Source organism: Ochotona princeps, chromosome 1 (genome assembly GCF_030435755.1).
Source record: "Ochotona princeps isolate mOchPri1 chromosome 1, mOchPri1.hap1, whole genome shotgun sequence".
NCBI classification, from domain to species: Eukaryota; Metazoa; Chordata; class Mammalia; order Lagomorpha; family Ochotonidae; genus Ochotona; species Ochotona princeps.
In genome coordinates this window covers 50,978,092-50,992,084 of record NC_080832.1, presented here as the reverse complement: position 1 = coordinate 50,992,084, position 13,993 = coordinate 50,978,092, and the positions used below count along the sequence as shown (strand labels likewise).

The 13,993-nt window shown below is 40.9% G+C and overlaps 1 protein-coding gene across 3 annotated transcripts in view; it reads right to left on the bottom strand.

Moving 5' to 3' along the window:
* Positions 1-13,993, bottom strand: part of REV3L (REV3 like, DNA directed polymerase zeta catalytic subunit) — a 156,807-nt gene that overhangs the window by 44,262 nt on the left and 98,552 nt on the right. For all 3 annotated transcript variants that reach the window (XR_009244479.1, XM_058658048.1, XM_058658107.1), the window contains 2 exons: positions 9,634-13,783; positions 2,206-3,113 (listed from right to left, as the gene is read on the bottom strand). Coding sequence is in view for 2 of the 3 variants with exons in the window: in XM_058658048.1 (XP_058514031.1) it covers positions 2,206-3,113; positions 9,634-13,783 (5,058 nt within the window). In the remaining variant the exon portion in view is untranslated. The remainder of the gene's footprint in view (positions 1-2,205; positions 3,114-9,633; positions 13,784-13,993) is intronic.

Sequence of the window (13,993 nt, the reverse complement as noted above, 5' to 3'; positions counted from 1 at the left end):
AAGCTGTAAGTACAGAAAAGGGAAATATAATTGAGAATTTTAAAGTCAAGATTAGGGCAAGTTTCCTTCAGCTGACACATGAAGAGTTAGCAATTATTAGGAAAACAGTGGCAATTTTCAATGATTATTGCACACAAAAAAACTGGAGATTACTAAGCATGGATAAAAAACGTTAGTGCAGCCTGGAGAGAGCTGATGACAACACTGTCCTAAGGTTGTGCTCATAGAGGTAGAATGAAGAATTATTTGGGTTATTTTGGAGATAAACAAATGATAAGACCTGTTATTGGGCTTTCTAGAAACCACATGGTGAATTTTCAGAGCATCAGCTAGTATTAAAAATTAGGTTTTTTTTTTTTTTAATTTTCCATGTTGTAGTTTTGTAGGTATAGGGATTCTCCTTTCCACCTCTTCTTTCCCCTCCCCATTCTCCCTGCCTCAAACCATTTTCTTTCCTATTGTTGTAACAGTATAGTCTTTTAGTAACAGTCACAGCACAACATTCTGCTATTTAAGTGCCTCATGGCACTGTAGGAATAGTTAATGGTAGGAAGTAAAGAATCCTATTGTCAAGGTATATTTAACAATTTCATTATGTTTCTGATTTCCATAATTGCCTGAGTACTGGTGGTACCTAAATTCAACGAGATAAGGAAAACTGAAAGACAAACAAATGCATTTGTACCATTGGGCAGGCAGACGTGGATGTATGTGTATGTTTTTCTGTGTGTGTGTCTGCGTGTGCACACATGTGTGTGCATGCTGGGGAAGTGTTGAAAATATGCAGTGAGATCATTATTTATCTTTACTTGAAAGGCAGACTGACACAGAGATGGAGAGACAGAGATCCTCCATCCATTGGTTCACCCCCCAAATAGTCACAATGGCCACAGCTGATCTGAAGCCAGAAGCCAGGAGTTTCTTCCAGGTCTCCCATGTGGGGATGAAGGCCCAAGGACTTATACCATCCCCCTCTGCTTTCCTAAGCCATATGCAGGGAGCTGGACAGAAGGGCAGCAGCCCATATGGGATGCTAGCATTGCAGGTAGAGGATTAGCCTGACATGCTGTCACACAGGCCCCATGAATTGGTTTTAAAATACTGACTCTGCAGTGCCTTAATGCATTCAAGAATAAATGCCAAACAAGCAACTGGATATAGTATTTTGGAGCTTAAGAGATAAAAATTTTGAATCAGAAATCCCAATTTGTGAGTTAATCTGTATCAATTGTTTGGACAGAAATTAGATAATTTAGGGGAAAATATAAAGGCTTCAGATCAAGCCATCACAAGAATAAAGACTCACAACAGTGATGACATATGCTTCAAACAAAAGAAAGAAAGAAACAAAGAAGTAGGAGGAAACCCAAAGGAAGAAGTGCCAAGAAAGAAGGTGTGCTCATTAGGATAAGGAGCACTTAAAAGCCACGTAATGGACCAGCCACTCTAGGACAGTGGGTTAAATGCTACCAGGGATGTGGGTATCCAATAAGTCCTGACTGCTCCACTTTCAATCCAGCTCCCTGTTAATGCACCTAGGAAAGCAGTGGAAGATGACCCAAGTACTTGAGCCCCTGATAACCACAGTAGTCTTCCAATCCTGGCTGTTGTGGTTATTAGAGGAATGAACTAATGGGTGGCAGGTATGTCTCTGTCTTTGTCTCTCTACCTCTTCCTTGTCCCCTGCACTCTGCCAAATATATACATAAAAAAAACCTTTTGAAAGGCATGTAATACCAGCCAAATACGCCCACTGGCTTTAGCTTTAGATGTTTATTGGAGCTCTGAACAAGACCTGTAAGGTGCAAATGTATGGGTCCAGAATTCATTTAAAGTGGGTTAATGAATGAATAAAAGGTAATCATTTTAAGGACTCTGGATCTGAAGAGATGAGAAAGAACAGAAGCTGGCTGAGACATAAGGGAAATAAAGTTTGTTTTCGTTCCTATTTTAAAAGCTTGAGTATGTATACAACTCACTAGGAAAAGTCAAGTTAACAAAGTTTCTGAGAGGACTCCTAAGTTTTACGAGTAGGGAGGAAGATAGGATGAAAGCAGTGAGGCAGATTCCATAGCAAAAAGATGAAAAAATGTCCAGGTGATAACTAAGACAAGACATGATACAAAGTACTGATTTTCACTACCTGGTCTTATGTTACCTTTATTTTTAAAGAACAATCATGGAGTCTGTTATTTGTACACCTACCTCTTGATAAAGGGCTAAGGTCAGCTGCTTCAGGAAGTCTTTCCATGACTTTTCTTGGCATGACTGGTGTACTGTGGAGACAAAGTGATTCGTATTTCCCAGTTCTTGCCCTAATATTAATTGGAGATATTGCTGGAGGCTCTGGAGGCTCCCTGCAGGGGCTGCTCTGTAGGTCATCTTTTATTGGCTGTAAGAAGTTTTCTGCAGCCAGAGAACGTCGCTCCTCCACTGGTGATGAGGTTCTATCCTCTCTGTTTAACGCTCTGGAATCTGGGGATGCTGCCTGCTGCCAAGGAGTAATTTCAGGAGACTCAGGGGAACTATAATTAATACAGTGGTTATCATCATCTTCATCTTCCTCCGTATCATCTGCAGAGGCAACTGGTGGCGGAATCTTCCTGCCACTCACAGTCGGACAGCATCCTGTATTTGACACATGTGAAGCACTCTGAGGAGTATCAATACTTTCCTTGGTATGTGCTGTAGTGGCAAGTATATGTGGACTTACATCTGTCTTTGGAGGCACTACAGGTGTGTCATCTGGGTTAACTGAAGAGTGAAGGTGCTCAGATTTTGTACCTCCAGTTGGCTCAGTTTTAGGCAGTTTCTTAAAACGGTCGCATTCTTCTTTGGCTTGAAGCCATGCTTGAACCAGGTGTCGACTTGGGGCACATTTGCAAGGCATAATCACAATTTTTTTGTCTTCAACCATATTATGGCTATTACTTGATCCTTTATTGATAACTGCTTGGCCATTACGAAGGGGTGATGCTGGTCTTGGATTCTGAGTCATTGCTGAGAACGCTGTTTTCCACAGACGAAGTCCTTCTAAGGAAAAGTCTCCTTCAAACTCCGCCAGGTCGTTTGGAAGTCTGGTTTCTACCGTGAGGATCCGTCCACCAATCTCCCTACAAACATATTTTAGAACAAATGTTTTGTCTCAAATTACCAGAATATTTAACCTCCTAGAGATTTTTAGATTCTCAAGAATTATATATATACAAAAAAAGTTCCTTTCTTTTCCCCATCCACCACTTTAGGCAGAAATAGTCTATGTATAATCTTTATATGCTTTCCCCACAGACATATGACTGACTGCTAAACAAACTTCCTTTGGAAGATATCATTAATATCAAAGGAAAAAGGTATTTTCTGTTGTCCTGTTTTAGTGTTCCATGAAACTTTCTTTCCTTTAAGGAAATGACAAACTCATCAGATTCCTTTCCTCTACTAATCTTCAGTAACTCTGTACTGTTATGACAGACTACCTTACTGAGCATTTATAGCCTCTTTCTATATACTCAGTATCAACAGAAGTTTGGCAAAGCCAGTCAACTAAAACAAATTTTTTATACCCTCCAAAAGTAAAAAATAAAAATTAAAATGAAAAAACAATCATAAAAAGCATGTGACACCACTCAGAGATCATGGCTTTTCCCAAAGCAGAAAGGAAAAAGGCACAGAAAGCCAACTACACAAAGCAAGAGCTGACAGCTTCCCAGATGTTAGGAAACATGGATCTCCAGGGGTTCAAAGGACTCCAAATATATTTGACCCAAAAAGGCCTACTCTATAGACTTTTACTGTCAAATTATCAGAGAATTTTTGTTTTTCAAAAGTATACACAATGGAGGCAGGTTTAACACTAACAGGGATTGAGGAATTGTCAAAGCTCACAAAATGCATAGCTTAAATGTAACTAACTGCATGCATGTGTGTGTGTATTATTGGAATTCCTGGAGTAAAACAGCCTCATTCAGTTTCTAATATTTATAAATATTAAATGAAACCTCCATTTTCCTCTAACCCATTGATGTTTTATCTGCAAACTACAGCAAAATAAAAACAAATCTACCATTTCTTGTGAATGATAATTATCTTATGGATATGAAACAGTTCTTAGTTTTTTCAATCACTTCAGTTAAATAATGATCCCCTAAAAGTCCTGGTCATTCTCCAGGTAAGACTCAATTAAGTGGATCCAGGTTTTTCAGATTTGGAGCTGAAGGAAGAGTGTTAGTTTTTCCACAATTCCTTGCCTCCTTTATATCGAAAGATTTTGGCCTCTACTAGTCACCTCTATAATCAGCATCCAGCACCTTTCTTGTACTCACTTGTTGGCCTCACTGAAAACAGAATTCTAACGCAATTCTAATGCAAGTGATAGAGGTCACACTGAAATGAATACAAAGTAATGAGGTGTAGTGAATTCAGTTTTCTTACACATTGCCAACAGGAAGAAGTCACTGTAACTCATTGGAAAAAACTAATACATATCAAGACCCTTAAAATTTTCAATATGGTGGCTGCTAAATGTCTGTGCATACACACAGTGTGGCCTCTGCACTACTTGGCTTCTTGTACCTCTTTCCTACTGCCAGGGATATTAGACAAAACACCAGCAGACAAGAAATTCTCATCAGAAAGACAGTAAGCCCCCAGCTATAGGCAATTGCCTAGGTTGCCTTGTATCTACGCAAGTGTTACACTGCTGGAAGAAACGCAGCCCATAGCTGGCAGGCATTCTGGGCCTGATTAATGTCAATTTTGTATACCAGTGTACTAGCATAGTTGCCTAACCTAATTTTTTTTCTTTAAAGATATGTGAGGAAGTCTATCCTTGGCCTGTATTTGCCAAGGGCGGAGCCCCACGCTGCCACCACTGGGCTAGCAGCTGGAAGGCCTTGCCAGAAAACAACCCTGGGGCCTGTACTGGTGGGTGGGGTGGGGGAGTCTGTAGATCACTCAGGGAATGCAACATCCACCAACACAGGCAGAGGCCAAGAGTTGGGGTAGACTATGCTTGATAGGGGTCTAGCACACACCGGCACAAGTGAGATCCAGGTCTGGGAACAGGCGTGGTGGACTTGGGGATTTCTCCTACTAGGATGCGGCTCTCACTGGTAAGCACAAGAGCCAAGGCCGTGGGCAGCCCAGGCTGGGCTACAGTACTGGGGCAGTCTGCAGCACCCACTGGCAGAAGCAAGAGCCACTATGGGGTACAGGCCAGGCCAGGTTGAGACAATCTGCCAGTTCACATGAGGTTGGGACTGGGAGACAGCCAGTGTGGGCTAGGTTGTGGCACCCACCAACATAATTATGGGACTAGGAGAAGACCGGCTGGGAGTCAGGCTTGAGCACCCACCGGCAAATACCAAGGTGGGGAGGGCCATACCAGACTGGGCTGCAGCACCCACTGGCATGTGCAAGACCTGGGTCTGGGAGTGAGCCTGGTAGGGATCTAGCCTGCTAGGCCATTGTTCCCACTGGTGAGCATGAGAGTTGGAATTAGAGGGGCAGACCAGGCTGGGTAGGTCTGTAACATCTGTTAGCCTGCATGTGAGCTGGGTTTGGGGGCAGGCCTGGCTAGGCCAGGCCAGTGCATCCACTGGCGCATACAAGAAGCAGAATAAGTGTGGGCTGTCAGGTTTTATTGTAGCATCTGCTGGCAAATGCAAGGACTGGGTGCAAGCCATTTCAAGCTGGACCACAGTACCCTGGCAAACAAAATCCAGGGCTGGGACTAGGCCTAGTAGGGGAACTGTGAGCACTCCTTTGCTGGGCTGCACCTTCCACCATGCTGCACCATGCGAGCCAGGGCTGGGGATAGGCTGAGCTGGATAAGGTGATAGCAGCTGATAGTACATATGGGGGCAAGGCCTGGGGGTGGGTAGGACTGAGCCAGGCTATAGTACCCATGGGTGTGTACAAGAGCTGGATGGGATGTGGATGGGTAGAACTAGACTGCTGCACATGCTGGTATAGTCAGAAACCTGGATTAGGGGTGAGCCTGGTGGGGATTATTCGGGGTCGTCCTGACTAGACTGCAGTTCTTGCTGGTATGTGTAAAGAGCTGGGTTTGTGGCAGGCTGGGTTAGGCTAAGCTATAGCACTCATGGGTTTGTGTGGGAAATGGTACTGGGGGAAGAACAGACAAGGCAACCGCATTCACCATTGTGTGCTTAGGCTGAAGTGGATGATGAACTGAACTGGGTCCTACACTAGCTGGCACACATAAGGGTCACCCAGGTAAGGTTTTCTGGGGGACTCCCCAACTGGACTCAAATTCTGGCCACAGGGAAAATCATATAATGTGTGGTCTGACCTTGGAGTGCATGTATTAGGAATGGAACTTCTCAGCTGCTGATGCATGTGCAGTGGACATCATGCCCAGATGCACACAGGTGCCATGACTGCTAGATTATCTAGGTCAGAAGTTGAGTGCCAGGTCAGAGGATGGAAAGAGGAATAGGCTGGACATCTCTCCTGGCCAAGCTTTGACAGCAAGTGTCTGAGCATGTGGATGTACTAAGGTAGATTCTGTCAACCAACAGACCTTGGAAAGATTTCTTCGCCCTGGTACAATGAAACCAGCAACATCTCAGGACTATCAAAACCACTCAAGTAACACCCTTGGAACATTCTTCTTCACATCAGGGTCTCTAGGATGACATCAAATGATTCTCCCCCACCCCAGGTAATGATTTAGTTGGCAGCACTCCCTCTGCAGATATAGGAGAAAGGGAAAAAAATTGGAAACATTTGAACCAATCTCCTTCCCTCATACCCTGACCCTTCCCATCACCAATCAGTGGCCCAACACGGGCAAATATCCTTCTCAACTTTGTAAACAGTAAAAGTAAAGTAATGTGTATATGTGTGTGTGTGTGTGTGTGTGTGTGTGTATAAAATACACACTGATCAATCTAACTTACAAGTATACCTTAACATGCTCATGGAGAGAGGGACCGGTAACCCATATAGGAGTGCCTGTTCAAGTTCCAGCCCCTCAATTTCCACTCCAGTTTCCTACTAAGGTGCCTGAAAAAGTAGCAGATGACAGCCCAAGTGCTTGGACCCCTGTTGCCTCAGTTCCAACTCAGCTTCCTGCTAATGGCCTAGAGAAATCATCAGAAGACGGCCCAAGCGTGGAGGCTCCAGCCACCCAGATGGCAGACCTGGGAGGAACTGTTGGCTCCTGGCTCTGGCCTGCCCATGCCCCAGCCATTGCAACCATTTGGGGAGTAAAACAGTAGATGTCAGATCTTCCCCTCCCCTTTCTCTTTCCCTCTAATTTTTTCAAATAAAAAAATGTTACCAAAAAAAAAAAAAAAAAACCTAGAAGAGGAACTAAAGTCCATTTACATTGCTAATAACTATATAAACTACCAATACACTATCACAATACACATGAAAATAAAGTTTTGTAACAGAAATAACCAAATAAGATGCTCATTTTTCAAACAATTTTTAAAAATGAAATGACTTTCACAAACTATAAACTCTTAACATTTATAAGATCACACACATCATTTTAAAGTGATCAATGTAACACGTTTAAAGTATCATGCAGGCCATTGTTGTGGCACAGTGGGATTAAGCAGCTACCACCAACATTAGCATCCTACACCAGAGAGCTGACTCAAGTCCTCTTTGATTGCATTCTGCTTACAATCAAATCCAACTTCATGTTAATGTACTTGGAAAGGCAAGAGCTGATAGCCCAAGTAGCTGGGCCCCTGCCACCAGTGTGGTAAACCATGATGGAGTCCTTGGCTCCTGGCTTTGCCCTGATCCAGACTTTCACTGTTTTGGCCATTTGGGGAATGAACGGGCGGGTGGAAGAGATTCCCCTCCACACCCCCTGTGCTGTTATCTTTCAAAAAACTAACAAATTCTTCCTTTAAAAAGTATTATAACAGGGGCCAATGCCATGGCATAGTAGGTTAGGTTTCCGCCTATTGCATGGGCATCCATATGGGCATCAGTTCATGTCCTGGCTGATCTGCTTCTGATCCAGATCCCTGTTTATGGCCTGGGAAGGCAGGGGAGGATGGCTCAGGTCCTTGGGCCCCTGCACTCACGCGGGCGACCCGGAAGAAGCTCCTGGATCCTGGCTTCAGATCAGCCCAGCTCCGGCCGTTGCAGCCATTTGGGGAGTGAACTAGCAGATGGAAGCTTTCTCTCTCTCATCCTCAGCAACTCTGCCTTTCAAAATAAAAATAAAATCTTTTTTTTAAAAAACGTACTATGAAAAAAAGGTATTATGCTATTCTCTCAATTTTTCATCAAGACACAGTGAGTCTTTGTATCTCTAATCTTTAAATATAGCAGATTCAAATGTTCCTAAAGCATTGGTTCCTCAACAGTTAAATTACTGAGCACCTGCTCCAAGATAAACACTCCATCAGATTCTTTGGATGGAAAGGTAACTCAAAATATGTAAATGAATTACTGCAGTACTGTGAGATAAGTACAATTAAGAAGCTAGCTATAAAGTATAGGGGTAAACAGAGAAGTGATTATGTCTTGAAAAAAGTTGGGAAGTCTTGTCTTCTAAAGATCATTTTTAAGCTGATTGTTGGAAGAATTAGGGACTTGCCAGATGGAAAAGTCCAGGCAGAATGTAACACAAAGTGAAAAGGCCAAAATCTAGGAATGACAGAGTATGTTCCTAGTTTGTTTGTTTGATTGTACTGCCTTTGTTTCAGGAAGAATTTAAGGTAATTTATGTTCCAGCCTTTTCATACTGGAGTGGTTAGAGATGAGACTCAAAGATGGCAGGAAGTATATTATCAAGAGTTTTGTAATTGATGCTTGAATATGAATTTTATATAATGGAAAACGAACCCAAGAGGACTCATAATCAGATTTGTTGTGAATTTTCTGTATATTGAATGAATGAAGATAGAAATTGAAGATTAATATGTACATTTACATGATTTCATTTTTGTAAAAGGCAAAAGTGCATTTATGTGTGTTTATATATACTTGTATATACAAAGGAAAATGTTTCAAAGGATATACTTTAACTTGTTCACAGTGATAACCTCTGGGGAATGGGATTAGAGGGAAGGGGATTTATGTGGCTGTCTGTATACTGGGTGGGATATTGTGCTTTTATTTCTGTATTTGAATTTTAATAAATATGTATTATTTATAATAAAAAAATATAGTAGATTCAAGTTCAGAAGTCATTAACTTAAGTATATTTCCCTACATGCAATCATCCAGTTAGTTTGTGAATATTTTTAGTTAAAAAAAACCTAGCAATCTGTGTATTTATTTGAGGGACACAGAGATTAAGAAAATGCTCTCCATCTGCTGGTTCACTCGCCAAATGACCACAAGAGTCCCTGACAGCATTCAAACCCAGATGCAGGAATCTAATCACAAGCCATCATTAGACTCCAGGTTTGGAATTAGCAGTAAGCTGGAGCCAGATGTCCAATCCTGGAACTGCAAGCTGGGACACAAGCATCTTAATAGCAGTCGCCCAAGAGTCAAGTTACTATTCATGTAATTATAAACAGTCTTCACAATATTTATAAGTATAGTATTACCTGCAATTAAAGCATCAAATGTTTTTCTATATTATTTACAATTAATTGTTCAGAATGACTTAAAGGAAAAAAAAGTTCTCCTTACTTGGGTTTTTCCGGTACATCAGAAGGATTACTGCAGAATGGCTCCTGGTAAACAGTTTCTGAAAGGTCATGATCCAACAATGTTGCCACAATTTCTTCCCTACTTGGAGGGGACATGAGTGGTTTCAGAATGTGAGCAGTTCGAGGGGTGAAACTGCCATTTTTAGATTGTAAAGGAGAGCTGGTAGACCTTGGTGAACTATCAGGAGTTGGTGTCAACATAGTGTTTCTTGAAACATACAATTCTAAATCTTCAGAGGCCGCATCCACAAGTTCAGCATCGGGGGAGGAGAGAATAGTTGCAAGAGAGGCATTAACTGAGTCAACAGATTGTTCCATTTCTTTTCTGGTATGACCTTGAACCCAGTCTGAATTACTTGGCTGTGGGAGGCTAAGAAACACTTCTTTGCTTATGGAACTTCTATTCAATCTGGACTTTTCATTGAGACAATCCTCTGCTTGCTGGACACAGAAAGAATCTATTATGGAATTGGACCGAGTTGTCAGAGGGTGAAAGCTATTTTTCCACTGGCTGTGGCGAAGATTTTCATTGCTATCCATGGATGATTTCTCAAAAAGTTCAGGACTTAAAGTGCTAGACCTAATCCAGGAGGCTGAATCTGACTGACGCTTGTTTTCATCACATTTCTGATTATCGTGACTCAAAAACTCATTTTTTTCTATAGTCTGCCCAGGAAAAAGATCCAGGACAGCATCACTTAGGAATTTCTGAGGCAAATTTTGATCAGCTGGGACAAACTGACTTCCAGAATAAAAGCTACAAAATCCTGCCTGACCAATTGTATTAATATCAAAATTATAATTATGTTCAGGAGACAAACTATCTTCAAGTGAATAACAACTCTCAAAACCTGGATCTGAAAAAATGACAGGACTATCATCTGAGAGGGAGTTATCCACCTGGCTGGAGTTCTGCAAGTTTAAAGAATCTACTCTTGGAAGTTTGGAAGTTTTCTCTTTAGGTTTTGTACTTCTGGGAGTTCGGGGTTTTCTTGGAGATGTTACTGCTCGGGTCTGTTTATTTGCTTTGTTGTGTTCTAAGGAACTAGAAATATTTTTGTTTGGTTGCTGTCTATTAGACAATGGATCTTGCATATTTGAATTTTGTGCTTTCTGCTGTCTCTTTTGTAACAGTTCTTTCAGAACTGCCAGTCCAGACTGTCCTTCACCAAATGCTGAAGATGCTGACACATTTTGATTTTTGGACCGAGAAAGTGCTTTGGTTTGTGAAATTGCATCTGACAATGACCTCTGTTTTACTCTTTCAGCCTTAAAATTTGACATACCTAAAATAAAACCTCTTTGTTTCTGCTCCCATGCTATTTGTTTGATTGGACTTCTCAACGCAGTTACAAAGCAGTTCTTAGGCATTTGGCTTTCTTCTGAAGTTGCATTTCCCAGAGTACAAGTTTCACTGTGCTTTGATTGTTCTGCCATGCACACAATCTGCTGCTGACTGTCTTTGCAATGGGAAAAAATAGGGGAACACCCTTGATCCAGCTTTGATTCTAGGGAATTGCGATATTCACTTAACTTTCCAATAGGTGACAGATAATTTTTTTGTATATTTGCATTCTCTTCTGTCTTTGGAGACATCATACCTGAAGATACTTGTGTATTCTGCGCTACCTGAGACAAATGATTGGAAAGGTCAAATATATTTTTTTGAATCAAAGTTGATTCCTTTAGAGTAAACATAGCACTCTGATTAAGAGACCTCTGAGCATTAACTCTTGAGATTCCAGATCCTACAGAACTACAGACAACTGACGAATGCAGATCATCTCGTGAACTGGAGAATGCTTGCGTATCTACAGCCTTCTTGCTTTCTAAAAAAGAAGAAAAGCAGCCAGGAAACTTTTGTTGTGTGTTAATTCCAGTGGGTAGGGGAGCAGAAAGAGGATTCTCTATAGCACAGCCTGTTGATGACACATCTTTCTGTTTAAAAAGCAGTTGAGAGCCTCCAGGATTATTTGTGAGCTCAGCTGCATTCTGATGTTTCAGCACAAACTTAATATCAGCACCAGACTCCGATTTTACTTTCTCATCCTTAAGTGCTGTGTGTTTTTTTGGTGTACTTTTCTCACTAGTTTTTTGTTTCTGTCTTGCTCTTGGTTTCTTTTTTCCATTATCTACTAGTTTGCTTGTCTGATTTCGTTTATTCCTTTTCTTAGTAACTACAGAGGGATTAACAAACTTTGCTTTTGATTTCTTAACCTGTGCCCTTGCTCGACTATTTTTTCCTATTCGAGAATGAACTGTCTTATTATTGTATATATTAGGGCCCTTAAAAAGCATTGCTTCTTTTTCTGCAGCAGCCATGATTTCTTCAGCTCTTGGATCTGTGGGAGACCAGCAGCGAGGTGGAGAAGAATTTATGGGACTTGTGCTTCTCTCAGAAAGAAAACCTAGTTTAGACATAACATCGCTATAGTTCAAGTCACAGTCCTCAGTTTCAGCATGGTAAGATGGAGAGGGAGGAGACAGAATAGCATGTGATCGTTTCTTCCTGAAAGACAAAGTTCTTTTAATATTTTCACTGTTTGTCCTTTGTTGTTTACTATTTTTCTTCTTAGCAGACTTATGTTTTGACTTTCTTCTATGACTTTTCTTTGGTGTTAGTGGATAAATGGGGTATTTGGTTGCAGGGGAGTCAGGAACTTTTGGCCAAAAATCCTTCAAAGGTGCAAGTTTTTTATATAGTTCCATTTTTTCTTCTGTTAAAATGACCTGCTTTTCTTTAGAATCAATTTTCCCTAGCTTCACAAGCATATTTTTCCTCCCTCTAAATCTATTAATGATAATATACTTTATGATGACAGGGGGAAGCTTTTTAGACATTTTTCTTCGTTTTCGAGATTTGAGAGCTCCATCTAAACTTTCTCGCATTTCCACGGGATGAGGTAGGCTAATTTTGGAGTTTTGTGTTGTAAAACTTGACTCACTATCTTCAGCTTCATAATTTACTTTTCGTTTGGCTCTAAGTGTGTATTTATTTCCATACAGTCCAAAGGATTGCTCAGTTTCTAAGGTTCCATCTCCAAAATGACAGTCTACAAAACCATCTGCAGGTGTTTTATTTTCAAAAACTCCACGAGTGGCTTTAATGAAATCACTGGCCAACAGATTGTCCTTCTCAGGATAATGACTATTTTGTATACTGCTTTGTATACAATTATCTTTTGAGGCTCCAGTCTCATTACCTTTGGTAGAATTCTGATGAGCTGTAAGTTTCTTTTTATTCAGTTTTAATCGAGATGGTTTATTGCCAGGTTGTAGTTTGTAAGTGACAGGAGACAGCTTCTGTGGCCTAGTGAGACAATTAGAAAGAACAACACTAGGGAAAAACATATAATGTGCCGCTTGCTGGCTGAGAGTTGGTTTTTCTGTTTTATGTTCTTGAAATTCTTCATATCTGATTTTAAGTTTATTCAGTCCACTTTCATCAGCAATACTATCAAGAGACTGAACTATATTCCTGTTCTCTCCTGAACATGACAGCAGTTCACAATTTTCCGTTAATGATGAAGGGAATAAATTATTCAGAGCTGTGTTGTTTCCCTTTTCATTTCCTTCAGGTAGTTTACTTTTTGAATGATTTAAGTCAGAAAAGCTGAAGGAGTTTTTTCCCAATGAATTCTCACTAGTGTGACGATTCATATGCATAAAAGGTGTGTCCTTTTCAATCTTTCTAATGTTTGTATACTTTCTACTTGGTGCTTGTCTTGTAACAGACGGAATATCCTCTTCATAATCAAAAATACTACTTTCACAGGAAGATACTGGGAGAACATCTTTCTTATTCTCTTTATGAGAATTTTCTGAATGGATACTGCTTAAAGATCCAGGGTATTTCATAGAGTAAGTGCTTTCATTTGCAAAAGAAGTGACTGAACTATCTAGAACCTTTTCTGTGCTGTTTGGCTGCGAAAGGTCTTCAATTAAGTCTTCCTTGTTCAAAACATGAGAAGAAAGAGCACTTGTGTGTTTACACTGAAAGGTAATCTTAGCAGAAGATGGAGGCTCTAATGTAGCAGCATCTTTGTGAAAGATGGAGGGCTTTATTGATAGCTTGCTTGTTGCAATCACAGAAGAGTGGGTTCTAGAATTTTCATTGTTCAACGGATTGTCTGGAATGGGAGAAAAAGAAGTTATTTCATTCCTACTCTTTTAATTTTTTTTTAAGATTTATTTATTTTCATTACAAAGTCGGATATACAGAGAGGAGGAGAGACAGAGAGGAAGATCTTCTGTCTGATGATTCACTCCCCAAGTGAGCTGCAACGGCAGGTGCGACGCTGACCCGAAGCCAGGATCCAGGAACCTCTTCCAGGTCTCCC